Here is a 22,676-nt window from a genome sequence, read left to right on the forward strand (position 1 = left end):
TAGAGAGTCTGATTATTGGATGTGAACTCTGTTAATTTTAATTTGTCCACATCCCTGGAAAAATTTCAAAGTTATCAAACACGGACCTATTAGATCCAGTAGCCCATGTATCAAATAAAGGATAACAGAAAATATTAAATCTAGTTAAAGAGTCTCAGGATCATCATCTATTCCTGGATCCCAATTTAGGGGATGAGTGGGACAGGCAGTGCTCTGAGGCTCATTAGAGTGAGCACCAGCCATTTAATAGCTAGGCAGGTGTAATGAATAAAACAAAACAAATGATGATTTGTATTGTCAGGAATAATAGAATTAAAAAAATTAAAAAGGGCAAGTAATGATTAGATACAGGGTTTCAGTTTAAACAGAGTAAGTCTACTGTTGGGGTACCTAGGATGGATTTTTGTGATTATTACTATGTACACTGAAGAAACCTGTGAGTCTTTTCAAATGTATAGTAGATTAGTCACAAATAATATAGGTACAACAAGTCCTAATACAGTTGTTTTAAGTGCAGAGTACAGTGTCCACTTGTGGGTAGTTAGACTTGCGTCACCCAGTTCCACTGGAAAGATGGCAGATGCAGGCTCAGTAATAAGTTCGATGGAGGTCAAGTTGACAAGGGTGGGTTCTCTCTGATGGGCAATGTTCCGTTCAGGTGAGGTGAATTCTTCCTGTAAAGTAATGTCTGTAGCTGCCAGATTCTTGGAAAATGTTCTTTTAGTCCATCAACTTGAAGTGGTGGCGAAGGCTGCAGAACCAGTGGTAACTACTGAGCTGGTGGGGGTGGCTTGAAAGGGACTGAATCAGGAGCCTTGTAGATGCTGATGTCTGTGGACCCAGAAAGTGTGGGCTCGTAACTTGACTAATTTGGAAGGGTTTTATGTAATTAGGGATGTAGTACTTCCGGTGAATCAAATCTCCAACTGTGAGAGCTTTTGGATAACCGGTGGCAGGGGAAGGGCTATCATTACCCCTCCCCTCTTCTGACTGAGATTGCCTGTGAAATCGAAGACAGAAAAAGTAATGATATTGGGTAACACATCCTAATATACAGAATATTGGTCAGGCAAATATGGGAATAATCTCTTGACAGAGAGAAAGGCATGGTCATGGCACTTTCTCTGATGCAAGGATAAGCTTCTATTCATTTTTTTGTTTTAATTTTTTTTAGAAAGCATCTACTCAGACAAGCAGGTACCTTTTAACTTTGATAGGTATCTGCATATCTATAAAATCAGTATAGGCCTGACATTAGAGGAACTTTCCCCTTGTTTTAATCAAATATGTTGCCAGTACGTCTTATACATTGCCTGAGAAACAGAAAAGCATTATGAACAGAATAATTTAGAGAATTAGGGAAATACAGTATTGGATAAATTGTAAGGGATTCCCCATCCAGTGAAATAACTGATCCAGGTAGGGTATTTTTATGAAAAAGAAATAAGCAGTTTGTGTAGAGATTTCAACTATTGTTGTGTGTAAATAAATGTGATCTGTTTGAGAGCATATACAGAGAAATAGAAACAAACAAACCAAACAAAAAAAGATATAGATATGTTATGGGCATAACACTGTTGTGTAGACAGACAAAAAGCATTATAACCCAAAAAGCTTTAGGTAGAATAGAAGGCCCTTACATAAATAGAGCACAGAGGATACCAGATACATTACCGCATTCAAAACTTTCAACATTCCTCTTCACCTACTACGACTTTGCTCTTCACCATCGCGAGTTGCGAAAATCTTTCTTAAGGGTCTGTCATGCGAATGTCTACTTATATGCACTTATAGAAAGCACATCCAATGATACATGAAGAGCTAGACCATTTACCATGCAAACAGTTCTGAAACTTTCATATGGAAATACCAATCGCTGTATATCCTTTATAATTACCCCAAAATGAATGGAATTCTCACTTCCATTGACCTTCCTCCGCAACTTAATCAAAACTATACTGGAAGTTTGTATCATGATAACCCTCAAGTGGCTAAAAAGAAGGAGGAAAACAGTTGTCAAAAGCCAGGAAAAATAAAAATCTTGTGAAGGGGGTGGGGGGGGGGGACGTCAGGGGGGGAGGGGAGGAGGGAAGAGGATGGAGCGGGGGGGGGGGGTTGAAGGGGGTAGCGAAGAGGAGGGGGTGTGGGGAGTGGAATGAGGGGTGGAGGAAAGCGGGGTAGGAGGCATAGAGGAAGGAGGGGCTGTGCGGGGAGAGGAAGGAGGGGTTGTTGGGAGAGAGAAAGGGAGGGCTGTGGAGGGAGAGAAAGGGAGGGCTGTGGGGTGGAGGGGGAGAGGAGGGAGGGGCTGTTGGGAGAGAGGAAGGGAGGGGTGAGGGGGAAGAGAAAGGGAGGGCTGAGGGGGAAGAGGGAGGAGGGCTGAGGGGGAAGAGAAGAGAGGTGGGGGCTGAGGGGGGATAGGAAGGAGGGGGGAGTGGCAAAAGGGGGGGGTTGGAGATGGAGTATGGGGTAGGGTTAATGCATCCGGGGTGCACAGTGGCAGGGTGAGGTCAGGACCAAAGGACACCTGACCTGCTGTTACCTGGCGTGCCAGGTCATCAGCTAAATTGCTGTCATTAATTGCAAAAAGGGGGGGGTAGTAGAGTGAGCTGTGAGCAAAAAAAAGTTCAAATCGTAATGAAGTAAATAAGCCTGCATCCTTGATTGATCTGTACAATATATAGATTAAACAAGAATGAATCTATAATTTGGAAATCAAAAGTTTTAGTGCATTTTAAATATTTCTCTGTGGGGTCACGTGATGCTCTGAAGAGAGGAAGACGTGGTCCCGCGTCCTCCAAGGCCCTGTGTAACAGGAGTGGAAGTCTCTATGGACAAATATCTGAACTCGCCAGCACGTACGATGGCGAGTAGAGGACCTAAAAAGGACAAAGATAAAATGAAGGCGCCAAGCGGAGCCGACGATGGGCAGCAGGCGAGCGGAAGTGCGCCCTTCACGGCGGAACAGCTGCAACAAATTACCGAGGCAGTAAGTGCAGCAATAGACTCAAAATGAGAGAAACTATACACGCAGGTCTCTAATCTGGAGGCGAAGCAAATTGATCCAACGCAACGAACAGGAGAATTGGAGCGCCGGGTATCAGAGATAGAAGATTCAGCGAGGCCCATGGAGCTCAAGCTCCAAAACATGGCTGCCACAGTGGAAACCTTGAAAGAGAAGCTAGACGACTTCGAGAATAGGTCGCGACGGGGAAACCTGTGGATAGTAGGGCTGCCTGAAACTGTAAATGATAGAATGCTTTCATCGGTTTTAGAAGCATGGCTATCAGAGGAGTTTGCGCTGTCTGACAGCGCAGGAAAGCTTTGCCTTGAGAGAGCGCATCGCATTGGCAGGCGACAAGATGGACGACAGACTCCGCGGACAGTAATAATCAAAGTGCACAATTATGTGCACAAAGAGGAGATTTTGCGCGGATTCCGACAGAAGCGAAATGAGTTGCGGTATGAGGGACATCCTGTGCGCATATTCCAAGACTACTCGGCGGCCCTACAGGAAAAACGTCGCCGATTTACGCCATTATGCCCGAAGTTGCACGAGAGACAGGAAACATTTATGCTGCTCTACCCTGCAACCTTGAAAGTGAAGCAGGAGGGAAGGTGGAGAGCATTTGATGACATACAGGAGGCACACAAAGTTGTCAAAGACCTGGAGGAATCTGGGCAGGCTGCAGCGCGGACCCCAGACAAAGGATGATTGCGGATCTTTTTGCGCAGTGCCAGAGACATGGAACGGACCCCATAATAGTGGCTGGGAATATGAATCAGGTTCTAGATCAGAACGGGGCGCTCACGGGAGGGGAGGGCCTATGGTGCTGGAATACTGGAGGCCTTCTGTAATGGACTGGGTTTGGTGGACCCTTGGAGACTGTTACATGAGGAAGAGCGTGACTTCACGCACACCTCGAGGGCGCACGGAACCCAGTCCAGGTTAGATTATATTCTGGTGTCACAGCAGCTGTTTGCGCGGATTGTGGAGGCTGAGATAGGCCCAGAGGAGGTCTCGGACCACGCCATGATCTGGGTATACGTGGAGGCCCAGGCATACTATCGCGCACTGAGACGGTGGAGATTCCCGGCATACCTTTATGCTTCACCTGAATTCACCGAATACCTCATACAAAAGTGGGAGGAATTCGCGAAGCATAATGAACAACATGTAGAGACTCCTGGCCTCTATTGGTCTACGGCTAAAGCCGTAATGCGAGGGGAGGTGATTGTGTTTGTCAGCAGGAGGAATCGCAGGATAACGCAGAAGATAGTGGAGCTAGAAAGGCAGACTAGATTGGCTAGGAGAAGATATGCGAACAGCTCTACTAAGGCCAATTTAGAGGCTCTGATTGCAGTACGTGTAGAGTTAAATAGCTTGCTGCACGACAGGTATTTGAAAGCAACAATAGTTCGTAAATATAACCTTAGTCGACATGGAGACCAGCCAGGGGGTATGCTAGCACGATTAATCAAAGGAACCCGTAAACAGTCTATTGTTGCTAGGCTGCGTAGCCCGACTGGGACATACACTTCTAGGCCAGAGGAGATTGCAGATATATTTAAACAGCATTTTGAAAGATTATATTCAGAGGAGAGCCAGGGGTCGGAGATGCGCGATAAGATCAGAACATATTTACACCGGGCACGACTCCCACAGTTAGAGCAGGAGCAGACAGATTTTCTAGACTCCCCTCTGAGCGCTAAGGAAGGCTATAAAAGCATTAAAGATGCACTCGGCTCCGGGCCCGGATGGGTTTTCCGGAGAATTCTACAAGATGCTTAAAATACAAGTAATAGGTCCACTGATGAGCCTCTATGAAGAGGTGACTGCAGAGGGGACAGTTCCCCAGACATGCTAATGAAGCGCCGATTAGTTTAATACAGAAGCCAGGGAGAGATGCCACAGACCCAGCGGCCTATAGGCCAATTTCGTTAATAAATGTGGACATAAAAATTTTGTCGCGGGTCCTGGCAGAGCGGTTGGCGCAAGTGTTACCATCTATAATAGGAGGAGAGCAAGTAGGCTTTGTCCGAGGCAGGCACTCTGTGATTAATGTGAGGAAACTGATAGCAGCCATGATAGAAGCTCCTGAGAAGACACCTAAAGGCATTGTTATTAGCCTAGACGCAGAACGCGCTTTTGACATGGTGGTATGGCACTTCATGTATGAGGCCTTACATTGGATTGGAGTGCGGGGATGGGCTGCGAAAGTCGTGCAGGCGCTATACGCAAACCCGAGGGCAAGATTAGTAATCAATGGGGTTCGGACTGCAGAGTTCCAGATCATGAAAGGAACAAGACAGGGCTGTCCACTTTCCCCCCTACTGTTCTTGATGGTATTAGAACCTTTATTGTGCATCATTAGGAGAGTCCCGGAGATCAAAGGGATGCAGGCGGGGGGAGAAGAAATAAAATTATTAGCATACACGGATGATTTGCTGCTGTTAGTCGATGACCCGCAGCGATCAGTGGCATGTTTGCTAAGAGAGATTGGGCAGTATGGGGACCTTTCGGGTTTTCGTTTAAATATGTCTAAGTCTCTGGCACTCCCAATAATAGATTCCACTAGACGTACATGGGAAGGTCTCTTTCCCTTTAAATGGACAGAAGGAAAGCTGAAATATTTGGGGGTGGAAATACCAGTTAATTTGTCCATGTTATATAAAGAAAATGTACGGCCACTATTGGCAGATGCTAGGCGTCTGATGGGTATATGGAATTCTTGCCCCCTTTCCCTGTCAGGGCGAATAGCCCTTTACAATATGATAATAGCCCCCAAATGGCTGTACAGGTTTCAGATGCTGCCGTTGCACCTGCGAGAAGAAAGGGAGTTAAAGGTAATTCTGAGGAAATTTCTATGGCATAATAGGCGCCCAAGACTCCCTCTGGAAGTACTATATAAACCCAAGACGCATGGGGGCATGGGACTGCTCAATATTAGATACCTTACCATTGCGTGCACCATAAGGCACGTTAGAGATTGGCTGGCGGGCAGTAGTCAATTTACGAACACGCAGTTGGAAGCCTCACTCACGCCTGGAACGCATTTAAGTTGTCTGCTACATACTACAAAGAAAAGACCGGCGAACATGCCCAACATGAACTGGTTCATATGCTTGGCCAGGGCAATGTGGAGATGGTTGTGTCACAGACATGGCTTCTCGGCAGCAGCTACCCCTTTCGTCTCACTGTTTTTGAATCCTGAATTCCCCGCAGGGACAATGGGGAAAACATTTGCGATCTGGAAGAAGAAGGGCATTTGTTATTTATATCAACTGTTGAATGAAGAGGGACAACTCAGGTCACTCGAGAGGAGATACAGAGAGAGTTTGATTTGCCATTTGCAGACTTCTATGCGTATGCTCAGGTTAAACACTATGCACACTCTTTGGGAGCGTTTAATTTAAGCGAGGATGTACAAGACACGCTTTCGACTGCGCTCACATTGCAATCACAAAATACAGTGCCTCTCCGTTTTCACCACAGGCACCTCTTGGATACTACGGAGGACATTGATTATTGCACAATGGCGGAGAGCTGGACGCGAGAGCTCGGGACAGAACTTACAACAGAGATGCTCCAGAACTTTCTACAATCCATCTTGCGCAGGATCCCCTTCATTAGACAGTGGGAACGGCAGTATAAGTTTGCCACGCGAGCATATATAGCCCCAATAAGAGCGCAGAAAGCGGGCTTTGGAACGGGAGACTGCCCTAAGTGTGGAACAGGCATGGCAACCCTGGGACATACGTTCTGGGTCTGCCCGACCATCAGACAGTTCTGGATACAATTACTGACAGAAATCGGCCATTGGTGGAAGCAAAAAGTAGTGGTTACTCCGCTGATTTTGTTTGATGTGTTCACAGTAAAGAAGCCCATACCATCAAGGATATGTTGGATTTTTACAAAAAGCAGTTACGAAACAGTAATTTTGCTCAAGTGGAGAGAAGAGCAAGCACCCACAAAAGAGCTATGGAAGTCGAAAATGACAGAGCTATTACACTTGGAATTATGTGGATATACTCCTTATAGTGGAGGGAAGAAAGACTCGTCCGCTTTTGGGAAAGTGTGGGAGAGATATTGGAATACACTTCATCCCATGTCAAAACAGAGAATTTTGCAAAAACTGGCTGGCAGAGACCGACCCAGGAATGTTTTGATTCAGGAGTTCTACATAATCTTTTAATAGAAAGCCTGATGAACTGGGATCATTTTATTCCTATGTAAATAACAGATAAAGTAACGGCATTAAACCAAAGCATGTTAGTACAAGGATGTAGTAGAAAAAACATAATACAACAATTTAAGATAGTGTAGGAGGTAACCACTATTTAGAATTAAGTCAGAAGAAACAGTAGGACTACTAAAACTAGAATATAACCAAACACACTCAGGATAACTTCTAATCTTTAATCTAATAGTTTAAGCATTGTTCTCCACAAAATTATAGTTGAGCAGAGTGACCACATGGTGCTTATAATCTACTCTGGTACAGGCCATGCCTAGTTACAGAGAATGGCGTGGGTCAGGGAACAATTGCTGGACAGGAGGGTTTGTACGCCGGGCATACCTATGAAATGTCTGTGGATTTCGGCGACATTCTGCTGTAAAATGACCTAACCGATGGCATCTCCAGCACCTAATATGTGCACGGCGATTTGGGCAGGCAATTTATGAATATCGCAAGACATTAGGAGCCAGGTCCATTTTGTCAAGTGCAGTCTCTGCGTCAATTGGTGACTGACCTGGACAAGCATTGCCCGAAGGGATGGGGAATAACTGGGAATTCACTGGTTTAGAGGGCTAGGTTAGAAGTTCATTGGAGAACCCTGACTCATATCATGGCGGAGCCCCCTCACATGGGGAGCCCCCTCACATGGGAGCCCCTCACATGTTGGAGCTGGAGGTGTGGATGTACCGGGCTTTGGGAAGGGTGCAGAGATTGGGGATTACCTTTCTGCGCCCCAAGATATTTATCAAAAGGGAAGAACTGTAGAACATTCTCTAGGGGCGTGGCCATGGTAAGAAAAGTATATGGCACTAAAAGTGACACTAATGGTGTTGTGTAATTATGTGCTTAACTTTTATTACAGTGAGAAAGGAGTCTAACAACGTAAATCTGCATTAAAAATTAAAGTGAATTATATACTTACCTGTCTTCAGAACCTTCCAGTGTTCAGGGATAATTCACAAAAGGAAGGAAAACTGTGAATATGTTTTAGTAAAAAGAAAGGGTTGCCTACGGCAACGTCATAAAGGTACAATTTTAGCTGAACCGGACAAAAACAAAAACTTTAATATGCACACAACCAAAAAAATCTTCAATCTATATATGCAATGGTGAAGGTACTTAGCAAACCCCATGGTCAAAACCTGGCCCATCAATTAGTGCATCCACTCATTGAGAGTACACTCAGGATACATTACAAGACACTTAAGACAGGATCGCTAAAGGTTACCTGAATTACAAAAAAACAGTGGTTCTCCTTGAACCAGACCCTCGGCACTCTAGACCGGACCCTCGGTTCTAGACCGTACTAAACTCTTGGCGAATCTTTACACTGCCAAAACACTTGATCACTCTAGACTGGGCAAACTCTCAGTTAACTCTTAGCTGGAAGTACCCTCAGTCGATTCTAGACTGGAAAAAATCCCTCTCGGTCACCCCTAGACCGGACAGACCCTCGGCAACCCCTCAGTGAATCTTTACACTGGACAACAACGAAAAAAAGCCCTTGCAGGTTAATCACTGCAAAACCTCTAAAAATAAAACATAATTGTCAGCTAAAATTATAGTACCTGAATGAGGGCAAACCCAAAAAACCCACTTGTTGGTATTCACAATAAAAAATTAATCTGGGGGACAGTTTGGAGAGTACCCCATATAGAGGCACCTAGACAATGAATTCTATATATTCACAAAGGGCTGGGACAGTAAGTATACAAAGAGAAGGTGACTCGCAACACCCCTCTTTTTTTTTTCTTGATGGGACACTGTGTAATTAAAAATACAATTTCTAATGCAGAAATGGTAGTGCTGTTAATTTAAAAAAAGTGAATGCTAGGCTGGAGTTGAAAGAAACATGGGTTTTCCCCAGTGTTGTCTGTGCAAGGGCAACTTGCATAGGGCAGAGCTGAAAACTCAGGAAAAAGTACTTTTAAAATCAGCGTGGCTATTGTGCTTCAGCAGAGCTGAATTGGTAAGCAAGCTAGGATTGGCAGCCTTCCCAGAAACAAGAAACTTTGAATACAAAGTAAATGTTCCGTTCGGTGGCCAATTTGAAAGATGACCAGGTTTAAAGGTGGCAGATTTAAAGAGGGGACCGTAAGAGAAGCCCACACCTGTGCACAAGGACAGTAAGTTACCCAACTAATATGACAATTATTGGAGATGGAAACCAGTCAATCTTCCTGTTCAGTGCCTAAAACCCTAAAAATATACCTTGGTACAGGTTAAGATGGCATTTCATACTCCATTTATTATTGCCGGGGAAAGAGCAGCCAACACAGACTGTAAGAAGTCCGGAACCTCTACAAAGGGTGGGGCAGTCTCCTTTAATTTGGAAACTGGCTACTGCGTGACCCAGCTTAAAGTGGTAATTTTGGACCGCAGCTAGGGGAAGGCTGTTTGTGTATCAGAAAGTGCTGCCGAAGGAGGCAGAGTGAAAATCTAAAGATAGGGAATCATAAATCTCATCGGTGTTAAGGGAAGGACCCTTGCATTAGTCCGCCTGTCGAGAATATGTTGATAAAAAAAAGTTGTACCAGTTCCGAGAGATGAAACGAGTTTAAAGGTGTGAAAAAGATAAGAGAGGGAGTTAGTTAGATGGATTTAGGAGCAATACAGTTGACAGAGGATAGACAGTGAAAAGGTTAAAAAGAAAACATTGGTAATGACTGTTTAACTTGTACCACTTCAGCATGGGACATAAAAACATAAGAAAAGAAAAATTTACCACTGTTATACCCCTGTTTTTGTTTTTTTCAAACCCAGAAAGCCAAGTTACTTCTAAAAGTGCAGGGCTGGATAGATAAGCCAGCTAGGCTTGGCTCGATTCCCAGCTTGACCTTGAGAATGAATTACAGTGTTCGTTAAGGAGAACTGTAAAAGCAAAGGAAAAAAATGGAAGTCCGTGGGCAGGATAAAGCAAATGAAAAGTGTAAGAAAAATATGTGAAAGAAAGTTACAGTGCGGTGCCCACTATTAAGAAAAGGTGCCTAACTGTCAATTAAATTTAGGGAGGCAGATCCCAATCTCAGAGGGAGAAAAACTCCATCCTCTGCTTACCAAAATGTAAATTATTAGGTCTGCCTCACCCGTTTGGGCAGCAGCGGAGCCCTGGGCTTTCCACTATCCTGAAGGGAACTGCATATCCCCTCTAGATACCTAATCACCCCAATCCTGTATCTGCTCATGATAGTTCTACACCGTCCAAGCAGTGGTAACCTCCCCAATTAGAAAGGAGTCCAGTATTCAGTAGATAGAGTAATATAGTTTATTAGCATTGATATCTTACCCAAAGGTGGTACAAGCAAGCAGGTATTCATATGGATTGAACAGCAGTTCAGGACTCGTCTATCACCCGCCTTCTCTGGTAGCCTTCCTTCTCTTGTCTCCTTCACTCACTGATCTAATATCCCTCAGACTGCTGCTTATATACCATTTTGCCTTCATTGGTTCCAATGGACCCAGCTGTCTCAACAGGGCTCCTAGCCCTCATCAGTTTAATTAAAATGACTTCACATGTTCTCAAGCCCTAAGTATAAACAAAATCTCTTGAGAGCCCATCTGCGAGGTGATCTCACAGATCATGTTGCCCTCTTCCGCTCCACCCCCTCCCCTTGATGTGCTTACCCCCCTTGCATCCAACCTTCTAATGACATACATTAGCCCTAACAGCTTTGCTCGTAACTTCTCACAGGTGCCAGTCCCAGGAATGTTTCCAAGAGTAAAACCCCCTTCCCTTGCCAGCTCAGCACTTGCTTTAGTGAAATATAACTGTGTCAAAGGTGATCTCTGATTCTTACAAGCTAGCTCTCTTTTGTATCAGAGATGTTTTTGATTTAAAGAAGCCTAGCTCTTATTATGAGCCATTGGCCTGGATTTTACTGAGAGCAAGGGCTAGCAAGGCTAACTTATTTCTTCAGGGCTTAGTAGTCAGAGCTTGTTTCCGTTGGGCGGAGAAGCTCTTGGATGAGCTTGTGTTAGATAGGACTGGTTTGGTTCAGGACCTGGCCAAATTGGAGATGGGGTCTTCGTTTTTGGCAGACACCCTTTATGATTTGCTAAGGGCTTCAGCTAAGAATATGGCTCTGGCGGTGACGGCTCGCAGGGCTCTTTGGCTTAGGGGCTGGGTGGCAGATGCGGCCTCTAAAGCAAAGTTGTGTTCTCTACCTTTCAAAGGTTCTATGTTGTTTGGAGAGGACTTGGATAAACTGATGAGTGGTCTTGGGGATACCAAGGTCTCACGGTTGCCGGAGTTATGGCCTAAGGCGGCTAGTCGAGGTGGTTCGGCTAGAGGTCGGTTTAAGGACGCGAGGCGGTACAGGCTGGGCAGATTTGTATCTCCTTCTAAAAGCTGGTTTTTCCAGCGGATGCAGTCCTTTTGAGGGGGTCGATGAGGAGGTCGGGACTCCTTCGGAGGTGCCGGAAATGGTAATAAGTCCTCCTTATGAAGGTGTGCGGGTCCAGCCTCTGGTGAAGGTCGGGGCACGACTTTGTCTGTTTTATCAGGGGTGGACCCAAATTACTTCAGATCAGTGGGTGCTGGAGGTCGTTCGCGACGGTTACACGCTCGCGTTCGAGTACCTGCTGCCGAATCTGTTTCTTCCCTCTCCTTGTCACTCTCGAGTCAAGTTAAAGGCTATTCAAGAGACTCTGGGTTGCTTAATCCAGTTGGGAGCTGTGGTACCCGTTCCTCAGCACGAGCAGGGAATGGGTTGTTATTCCATTTACTTTGTGGTGCCGAAGGAGAAGGACCAGTTTCAACCCATTTTACATCTCAAGAGCGTCAATGGGGCGCTCAAGGTGCCATCCTTCTGCATGGAGACTCTGCGCTCGGTCATAGTGGCTGTTCGTCAGGGAGAATTTCTCACGTCACTGGATCTCACGGAAGCGTATCTGCATGTGCCGATTCGAGAGGCCCATCAGCATTTCCTTCGTTTTGCTGTTTTAGGGAGGCAATTTCAGTTCTGTGCTCTGCCTTTTGGTCTGGCAACGGCTCCACGCACCTTCTCCAAGATAATGGTGGTGGTAGCAGCGGCTTTACGGAGGCAGGGAATTCTGGTGCATCCATATCTAGACGACTGGTTGATCCGGGCGAAGTCTCGGGCTCACGGTGTTGAGGCGAAGGCTCAGGTGGTCGCATTTCTGGAATCGCTCGGATTGGTAGTGAATGTAGTCAAAAGTCAGTTGATCCCATCGCAGAGTCTGGAGTACTTGGGAGTGCGGTTCAACACGGCAGTGGGTCATGGTTTTTCTGCCGGATTCTCGGATCGCCTCTCTTCAGCAACAGTTCCGGCTGTTAATGTCCATTCAGAGTCCGTCGGTTCGAATGTACCTTCGGGTTCTGGGCCTCATGGCAGCGACAATAGAGCTAGTACCATGGGCCAGGGCGCATATGCATCAGCTTCAGGCAGCTCTGTTGTCCCGGTGGTCTCCCCAGGTACACAGTTTGGAGTTGCGGTTGCCAGTGAGGGAGGCTCCTTGGCGCAGTCTCCAGTGGTGGCTGTGCTCAGCCCATCTGAAAAAGGGCATGCCGTTGGAACCTCCTCAGTGGGTGATTCTGGTAACAGATGCCAGTCTGCTGGGCTGGGGAGCTCAGTGTCTTGGTCGGTCCGCGCAGGGGCGGTGGTCGACGAAGGAAGCTCAGTGGTCTATCAACCGGTTGGAGATGAGGGCGATTCAGCTAGCTCTGTTGGCGTTTCACTCAAGTGTGGTTGGAAAGGCGGTAAGAGTCATGTCCGACAACGCGACAGCGGTAGCATATGTCAACCGGCAGGGCGGTACAAAGAGTCCGCGGTTGGCAAGCGAGACGGCTCTGCTCATGAGTTGGGTGGAAAGGCATCTAGTGCAGATTTCAGCGGCGCACGTGGCCGGGATTTTCTAAGCAGACACATGTTGGACCCTGGAGAATGGTCTCTGCACCGGTCGGTGTTCGACCAGATAGTTTTAAAGTGGGGAATGCCAGTAGTGGATCTCATGGCGTCGGCACAGAATGCTCAGATTCCTCGGTATTTCAGTCGGCGTCAGGATCCGCGAGCGGAAGGGATCAATGCGCTGGTCCTTCCGTGGCCTCAGCGGGTGTTGCTGTATGTGTTTCCCCCATGGCCCTTGATAGGTTGAGTCCTACAGAGGGTAGAATGTCATGCAGGTCCGGTGGTGTTGGCTCCGAATTGGCCGCGTCGGCCTTGGGTCGGGGATCTGATGCGCTTGTTAGAAGGCGAGCCTCTGCGGCTGGGGGGGCTCGGTGCTGTTGTGTCAGGGTCCAATTGTCATGCTGGATCTGGCTCGGTTCTCTCTTACGGTGTGGCCCTTGAGAGGGAACGGTTGAGAAAGAAGGGATTTTCCCCTCAGGTGATTCAGACGATGCTGCAGTCTCGCAAACGTTTGATGTCTGTGGCCTATGTGCGTGTGTGGCACATATTTGAAGATTGGTGTGGGGACCGGGCGTGTGTCCCTTCGACAGCTTCTGTGTCGTGCATTTTAGATTTCTTGCAGGATGGTTTTGAGAAGGGCCTTTCATTGTCATCTTTGAAGGTGCAGCTGGCTGCTTTGGCATGTTTTCGGGGTAAGGTGCAGGGCAGGTCGGTTGCGTCTTCCTTGGATGTGGTCCGTTTTTTAAGGGGGGTGAAGTGGCTTCTTCGTCCTCAGCGGCCGGTAGTTCCTCAGTGGGATCTTAATATCGTTCTTGACTCTTTGGCGGGTTCTCCTTTTGAGCCCTTGAAGTCTTGTTCAGTAAAAGACCTTATTATGAAGGTGGTCTTTTTGGTAGCTATATCGTCAGCTCGCAGGATTTCGGAACTTCAGGCTCTTTCATGTAGGCCTCCGTTTCTGTGGTTTTCTAAGGAAAAGGTTTCGCTGCGTCCAGTCCCTTCGTTTTTGCCTAAGGTGGTATCCTGCTTTCATGCCAATCAGGTGATTTCGTTGCCGGTCTTGGGGGACCGGACGGGGGATGCTTCTCAGCGTCATTTGGCGAAATTGGATGTACGCGGAGTGTTGAAGGTTTACTTGCGCAGGTCGGAGGAATTCAGGTCTTCGAACAGATTATTTGTCCTTCATGGGGGGCCCAAGAAGGGAGCGGCTGCTTCTAAGGCATCTATAGCTCGGTAGTTGAAGGATGCCATCTCTTCGGCTTACATATTGCATGGCCAACGGTGCTGGTGGGGCTCAAGACACATTCCACTAGGGGGATGGCGGCTTCTTGGGCAGAGAGTAGTTTTGTTCCACTGGTGGACATTTGTAGAGCGGCGGGGTGGTCCTCCCTGCATTCGTTTGTCAAACATTACAGAGTGGATGTACAGGCAACGGAGGATGCCAGTTTTGGAGCTGCAGTCCTGTCCTCTGGGCTTCGCAGGTCCCACCCTTAGATGTGTTTACTGCTTTGGTATGTCCCAAGCGTCTTGAACAGTCTGGAGGATTGCTGAGGAAGGTGAAATTAGGCCTTACCTGCTAATTTTCTTTCCTCTAGATCTTCCAGACCGTTCAAGAGCCCACCCAGTGGATCGGACAGTTCAGTATGATATTTTTTTAGACTTCAGTTGCTGATATTTCTGGTAGCTCCTGTGATTTGGGTCCTGGAGTTTTACTAAGGGCAGTTTGTGGTACTGTTTGTGCCCATCTGCAGTTGAATTCCCCTGTCTTAAGGGGAGGAGATCTGAGTGTGGATTCAGTGGTTTTGTTTAGGTGGAGGTGTTTTGTTCCTCTGCTTTGTTACTGTTTTACTGGTTAGTAGAAGGTCTGCACAGGCTACTTGTATAAGAAGTTTTAGTGTTCTCAGTCTCCCTCTGCTGGTAGGAGTGCATAAACCAAGCGTCTTGAACGGTCTGGAGGATCTAGAGGAAAGAAAATTAGCAGGTAAGGCCTAATTTCACCGTTAAAAAGGGTTCCAGAGGTGATCTGGGAAATTATAGACAGGTGAATCTGATGTTACTGCTGGGCAAAATGGTAGGATTATTATAAAGAACAAAATTAGAGCATATACATAAGCATGGATTAATGAGACAAAGCCACCATGGATTTACTCAAGGAAAATCTTGCTTCACCAATCTACTACATTTCTTTGGATAAAGGTGAGCTAGTTGATATGAGTCTGGATTTTCAAAAGGCGTTTGACAAAGTACTTCATGAAAGACTCCTGAGGAAATTAGAAAGTCATGAGATTGGAGATAAATGGCCTATTGTGGATTAAAAATTGTTTAAAAGATAGAACCAGAGAATAGGGTTAAATTGTCAGTATTCTCAATGGAGAAGGGTAGATAGTGAGTTCCTGCAGGAGTCTGTGGTGGGACTTCTGCTTTTTAGCATTATTTATAAATGATCTAGAGATGGAAATAACTAGTGAGGTAATTTTAAATTTGCTGATGAGACAGTTATTCAAAGTTGTTAAATTGCAAGAGGATTGTGAAAAAGAGGACCTTATGGGGACTAGGGAGTCTAGGCATCAAAATGGCACATGACGTTTAATGTGAGCAAGTGCAAAGTGATGCATGTGGGAAAGGGGAACCGAAATTATAACTACATGATGCAAGGTTCTACATTGAGTCACTGCCCAGGAAAAGGATCTAGGTGTCATCACTGTTACATTGAAACCCTCTGCTCAGTGTGCATCAGCTAAGAAAGCAAATAGAATGTTAGGAGTTATTAGGAATGGAAACCAAAAATTAGAATGTTATAATGCTTTTGTATCGCTCCATTGTGCAACTGCACATCGAATACTATGTGCAATTCTGGTCACCGCATCGCAGAAAAGATATAATGGAATTTGAAAAGGTACAGAGAAGGGAGATAAATGATAAAGGAGATGGGGCAACTTTCCTATGAGGAAAGGCTAAAGTGGCTAAGGCTCTTCAGCTTGGAGACGAGATGGCTGAGGAGGAGATATGATAGTGGTCTTTTAAAATACGAGTGGAGTGGAACGGGTAGACGTGAGTTGCTTGTTTACACTTTCCAAAAATACTAGGACTAGGGCGGAATGCAGTGAAGCTACTAAGTAGTAAATTTTAAAACAAACCAGAGAAAATAGGGTGATATCATCCACGGAGCCCAATGCAGAAATGCTACCCAGCGTAATGTTTCTTTAAGAGCTAGAGGCAGTGCTCCCAATGCACATGCGCGGGTGCCTTCCCGCTGAATTGTAACAGTAGTAATGTAGTTTACGTGATACAATGTCCGTGCCAATTACATTATATATGGAAATCTAGGAGACCAATAAAACAGATTGAACACAAGTCTAGAATTAACACAGCTACTTTGATGGCTCCTATTGTAAACCATTGTTTACAGAAACAACATGATTGGACTGACATAAGATGGCGGGTCATTGGTCAAATCCAATTAGGTAAAGAGGCGGCAATATAGATAGCCTACTCAACTATAAAGAGCAATGGTGGATATTCACATTGGGGACAGTTTTTCCAGGAGGTTTGAATGTAGAGATAGATTGGACCACAGCCATGTGATTATATTAGTTTATGAAAATACTTTGTCTAGGGAATTGCTAGAGAGTGGTTTAAAGAACTTAAAATGTGGTATAACAAGGTGACTTCTGTACTTCCGAAATATTTGAACCTTAATCTTGCTGGGTTTTTAGTTGCTATGTTCAAGGATTGTATTTTCCATAATGAAAAAAATGTGAAAAATGCAGTAATACTGTTCATTATTAGGATGCTCTTTGTTTCCTTTAAACATCTTGTTAATACTGTTAATACTGTTCATTATTAGGATGCTCTTTGTTTCCTTTAAACATCTTGTTAGGTAACTTTAAATGTTTTTTTTCTCCTCCTCTCTCAGATACCTGGCTTAGTGACTTTGAAGAGACTTCCATGTGTTAGCTTTGCTGGTGTCGATAGCTTGGATGATGTGAAAAATCATACATACAATGAATTATTTGTTTCCGGTGGTTTTGTTGTGTCTGATGAATCGGTTCTCAATCCTGAATCTGTCACAATTGGTATGAATTCTTAACTAACTTTGCTAATATTGCATTCATAGACTGACTGCCGTGCAGTGGTTCTAAATTATGCATTATCTTTTATGCTAAGCAGTTTGCTTTCTGGAATGATTTTATCTAATAAGCAAATGAGTGAGTTATGGAATTCTGGCTCATTTGACTACATACTCAAAGAGGTTTTCTTTTCAGTTACTAGGTTTCTAGCATATGAAGATTCTTAAAAGCACCTAAGAACTACAGTTTTTTTTTTCTCCCAATAATAAGATCCTCTTGAGCTTTCAAATGAAAGGCAAACGTCTTTCACAAGTCTGCCTACTTCTAAGTATCTGGAGCATAAATAATCTATCATACTTCCTACTTTCTTCACACTTCCACATTCAGACAAAACAGAGGAAATACTACAAGTATGCATTCATGCAATAATTTAAAACCACAGTCATACTGCAAAGCCTTACAAATTTTCTTGGCCTATGGCATTATCTCGCTCTTCTTGGATATCGCAATGCATTTTCTTCTGCTAACCATAAGAACATCTTCAGCTCCCTTGCAGTAGATACACCTAGTTACACTCAATGCCCCCATTCCCAGTCTTCACTCCACATGGTTAATTGACATCTGGGAGGCCACTCGATCCTTCATTTATACTTTTATGATTTATTCCTATATGAGCCAGTCCCTCAAAATGGACGGTGACTTTGGGAGTCACCTGTGTGTGGTTGCCTTATTTGACCTATCCACAAGGAAAGCAAGGTTGGTTACCTGAAAATAGGGTTTTCTATGAACAGCAGGATAAACCAGCCACATAATCCTTCCATCCTTCCCTGTCAGCGAAGGCTACCAAATATCCCTCTTTATCAGCTATAAAATGGACTGACAAAAGGAAGCATATGCTTAAAAAGTCTTAGACTTTTCTAAGCTCTTATAGAGTAGATTAGAGCAGGCAGTGATAGATGTCACATGTTCAGCTGATGTATTCTTTAACATTTTTTTTAAATTATAGTTTCTACAAATTTTACCATCCAAAATGGCATACTTGGTAAAACTTTCTGTATTATCTCAAACTTAGACAAACTAAAAGCCTTCTTGAAGTTTCTTGAGGAGCTAAGTACACCAGATGGGAAGTGGCAATGGAAGATTCACTGTAAAATACAGAAAAAGCTCAAAGAATTGGGAAGGCAAGTATTTAAACTATTTGAAACTGCTGAGCTTACATTTTAATAAGATTTTTGTTCATGACCAATGTGATGTTAATATTTTATTTTCCCTTAAATATTTTATGTTAAATTTAGTTTGCTGTATGAATATAAGAATTTTGCAGTATTGGGTCTAATCTCAAAGTTTCATCAAGCCCAGTATCTCCCCCCCCCCCCCCCCCCCCCCCCAACAGTGGCCAATGTAGGTGACAAGTGTCTAGCAAGAAAAAAAGTAGCTGGATTCCATACTACTTACCCTCAAGATAAGTAGAGTACATAAGAACATAAGATTAGCCATACTGGGTCAGACCAATGGTCCATCTAGCCTAGTATCCTCTTTTCCAAACAGTGGCCAAGCCAGGTCACAAGTACCTGACAGAAACCTAAATCGTGGTAACACTCCATACTACAATATCCCAGGGCACAGTTGCTTCCCATGTCTGCCTCAATAGCAGACTGTTTTCCTTCTTGAAAGAAATCACTCAAGGCTCTGTGCAGTAAGAATAAATCAAACATAAGCAATAGACAATTACAGCAGTAACAATATTCAAATAACAGTACAAAATATGACGTGGAGGGGCATAATCGAACGCGAATGCCCATCTCCATGGGCTCTATGTCCGAGAACGGGTACGTGAAGGGATCGGACAGACCGTATTTTCGAAAAAAAAAAAATGGGTGTCCATCTTCCGCTTCGAAAATACGGTTTGTACGGACCAAAATGCCATGGATGTAGTCTTTTCCGAGCTGAGTGTTTGTTTTTTAGCGATAATGGAAACTAAAAACGCCCAGCTCAAAAACATCCCAATCCAAGCCATTTGGTTGTGGGAGGGGCCAGGATTCGTAATACACTCGCCCCCCTGACATGCCAGGACACCAACTGGACAACCTAGAGGTCAGTGCGGTGGATTTCAGACAACGCTCCCACATGCATAGGTCCCTTACCACGGGTGCTGAGCCCCCAACCCCCCTCCCCCAAAACCCACTACCCACAAATGTACAACACTACCATAGCTCTTAGGGGTGAAGGGGGCACCTACATGTGGGTACCACAAATGTACAACACTACCATAGCTCTTAGGGGTGAAGGGGGCACCTACATGTGGGTACAGTGGGTTTTGGAGGCCTCCCATTTACCAGCACAAGTGTTACAGGTAGGGGGGATGGGCCTGGGTCCGCCTGGCTGAAGTGCACTGCGGTACCCACTAAAAGTGCTCCAGGGACCTTCATACATGCAGGACTCTAGGACTTGTTACTGCTGTATAATCTTGGCACACCAGTTGACACCTGAAGACTAATGTCTCCGAAAACGTCCTTTATTGGAATAAGCACGTTTACTCACAGTTAACTGCAGATCAGAGGTTGTGCCCCACTGGCAAAGAGTCTCCCTGGTACTGAGATTAGCAGTAGGTCTGAGCTGGCAGAATGGTGTACAATGCCCTCTTTCAGCAACATTCAAGGTAAGAACTAAGTTCTGTAACGTGGCTAACACATGAAAGGGATCTAAAACTGTCTTACAAAAATGGCCACTACCGGAAACAAAGCAGGGCACACTCTGACCCAGTAAGCAGAGGGAAAAGCACAATAGAGTAGAGCCTACCAACTACCAACATCGTGAGCATGTAACACAAGCTAGTGGAATCACGGAGCCCAATACCCTACACCCACCACGATGCATTGCTGATGTGACTCTGCAGTGCCCTTAACAGAAAAGGTGTCACACTCACCCGAGACCCACATCAGAACCAGGGAAAGGCTGTCACAGGATAGAACACATTCTGCTGTCATGGAGGTGGGTACGGCGTTTGAGGCTGGGAAAAAAAGTTTGTAAAGTGGGTTTTTTTTTGGTAGGAGGGGGTTAGTGACCACTGGGAGAGTCAGGGGAGGTCATTCCCGATTCCCTCCGGTGGTCATCTGGTCAGTTGGGGCACTTTTTTGGGACTTGGACCTGAAAAAAAAGGGTCCAAATAAAGCGGAAGAAATTCTCGTCAAAAACACCCATCTCTCCTCGGCTGATAACCATGCCCCAGTCCCACCTTCGCCACGCCTCCGACACTCCCCCATCAACTTTGTTCATTCCTGCGACGGAGTGCAGTTGAAGACGACCAAAATCGGCTTTCGATTATACTGATTTGTTCGCCCACGGGAGAAAGACGCCCATCTCCCGATTTGGGTCGAAATATGGACGTCTTTCTCTTTCGAAAATAAGCTGGATAGTATACTACTTACAATGTCAACACAATATGTAATAAAACATTTTAATAGACAGTGTAAGGTATACACAAAGATGGAAAAATATATTTGATTTGGAAGCTGAGGAGTCGTCCAGGGCCAAGATACTAAACATCCTTCAGATTGACGACTCTCACCCCCCAAAGGAGACTGTGATAATGCCTGTGCACAAAATCCTAAAGATGAAGCAGTGGGAGACACCCCCCCCCCCCCAACCCCTGTAAAGCATGTTAAGGTCGACTCTTCTAAAGTCCAGAATGATTTGGTATTTGAGAAGCTCCAGCTTCCTCACCATTCCATAGTGGTCGAATTCACTGTCAAGAGAGTCAAGAGTTTCAAAATTCACTTGATGCCCCATAGAAGAGAGACTCTGACTTTGGAATCTTTGGAAAGAAAATATTCCACAGTGCTATATTCTCTTCCCAAATAGCTTCTTACCAGCTCTTAAGCATGTATTTGTAGAACATTGTACATAGTATATGAGGGCAGATAAAGACCTGTACGGTCCATCCAGTCTGCCCAACAAGATAAACTCATAGCGTAAGTTATGATGTGGTACTGCATATGTGTTCTTGATTCTGATTTGTCCTTGCAATTTTCAGAGCACAGACTGTAGAAGTTTGCCTGGTACAGTCCTTGTTCTCCAACTTCTGAAGTTGTCACTGAAGCCCCACTCCAGCCCATCTAAATCTGTCCAGCCACAATCAGGACACAGATGGTAGAAGTCTGCACTGGCTTTGCTTCCCAGTTACTGGTGTAGTGGAGTTTGCAGAAATTCTCCCTTCAGAGAAGTCAGCTAGTAGCCAAAGAGCAAGTGTGTGGAAAATAAATGATCCAGGCAACTAGTGTTCAGGGCCACCACCATGAGCATTGGGTTGCAGAGACTTGCCTGAAGTGGACTCCTCAAACTTGCCAGAGGGTGTATCTGAGGTTCTGTTTGCTTACAGGAGGGATTCAACTAGGAGGTCATATGGTTTCAAATGGAAGAGGTTTGCTATCTGGTGTGAGAGCAAGGCCCTAGATCCCTTTTCTGACCCTATACAAAAACTTATTTGAATACCTTCTGCGCCTATTAGTCAAGTCTCAAGACCAATTCGGTGAAGGATCACCTCAGTGCAGTTGGAGTTTATGTAGAGTGTAAGCATATCTCTACTCAGCCTGTAGTTGTTCGCTTCATGAGGGGCTTCTGCTAAATTCTCCCATCAAGTCCTCCACGATGATATGGGATCTCAATTTTGTCCTTATCCCGCTGATGAAAACTCCTTTTGAGACACTTGATATCTGCCACTTCAAGTACCTGACCTGGAAGATCCTGTTTTTGGTGGAGTCACTTCAGCACACAGACAGAGGCAGATGCATCAAAGCCCTGCTAAAGCACCGATTGCTATTTCCAACTCGGTAAAAATTATGAAGATGGCAATTATGAAGAATGCTCAAAACAAATGGGATGCAAATGAGCTGCTCATAAATACAGTGAGCAGCTTGACAGGGGGAAGGCAGTCGGTCACATGAGCATGCATAGAACAGCTAATCACTAAGCGTGGCTTTTCTCACATGCTTCGGATGTCTCTCATATGTGCATACAAGCAACCAGTGTATTTATTTATTTATTTTATTTTTGTTACATTTGTGCCCCGCGCTTTCCCACTCATGGCAGGCTCAATTCGGCTTACATGGGGCAATGGAGGGTTAAGTGACTTGCCCAGAGTCACAAGGAGCTGCCTGTGCCTGAAGTGGGAATCAAACTCAGTTCCTCAGTTCCCCAGGACCAAAGTCCACCACCCTAACCACTAGGCCACTCCTCCACTATTTGTTTTCTGTTCTTAATGCTTATTGTTCATTTGGTTAGTTTCCCCTACTGCAGCCCTTGGTTATTTCCCTTTTCTCTTAAGACAGTCTGGGTTTCTCATCAGTGAGAATAATACATCTCTGCTTGTCCTTGGAGAATGCAGTTACTCACCTGTAGCAGATGTTCTGAGGACAGCAGGATTATTCTCACCGCCCTGCTCATTGCCCCTTGGAGATGAATTCTCCTAGTCAGTGGTTGCCAAACCTGGTCCTTGAGGCACCCCA

The 22,676-nt window shown here is 45.1% G+C and overlaps 1 protein-coding gene across 1 annotated transcript in view; it reads left to right on the forward strand.

The window, feature by feature from the left end:
• Window positions 1-22,676, forward strand: part of TASOR (transcription activation suppressor) — a gene marked incomplete in the record, with an annotated part of 313,792 nt that overhangs the window by 274,662 nt on the left and 16,454 nt on the right. The window contains 2 exon segments of the mRNA XM_030205431.1: window positions 17,019-17,178; window positions 18,245-18,353. Coding sequence (XP_030061291.1) covers window positions 17,019-17,178; window positions 18,245-18,353 — 269 coding nt within the window.

The sequence above is a fragment of the Microcaecilia unicolor genome, chromosome 6, assembly GCF_901765095.1.
Source record: "Microcaecilia unicolor chromosome 6, aMicUni1.1, whole genome shotgun sequence".
NCBI classification, from domain to species: Eukaryota; Metazoa; Chordata; class Amphibia; order Gymnophiona; family Siphonopidae; genus Microcaecilia; species Microcaecilia unicolor.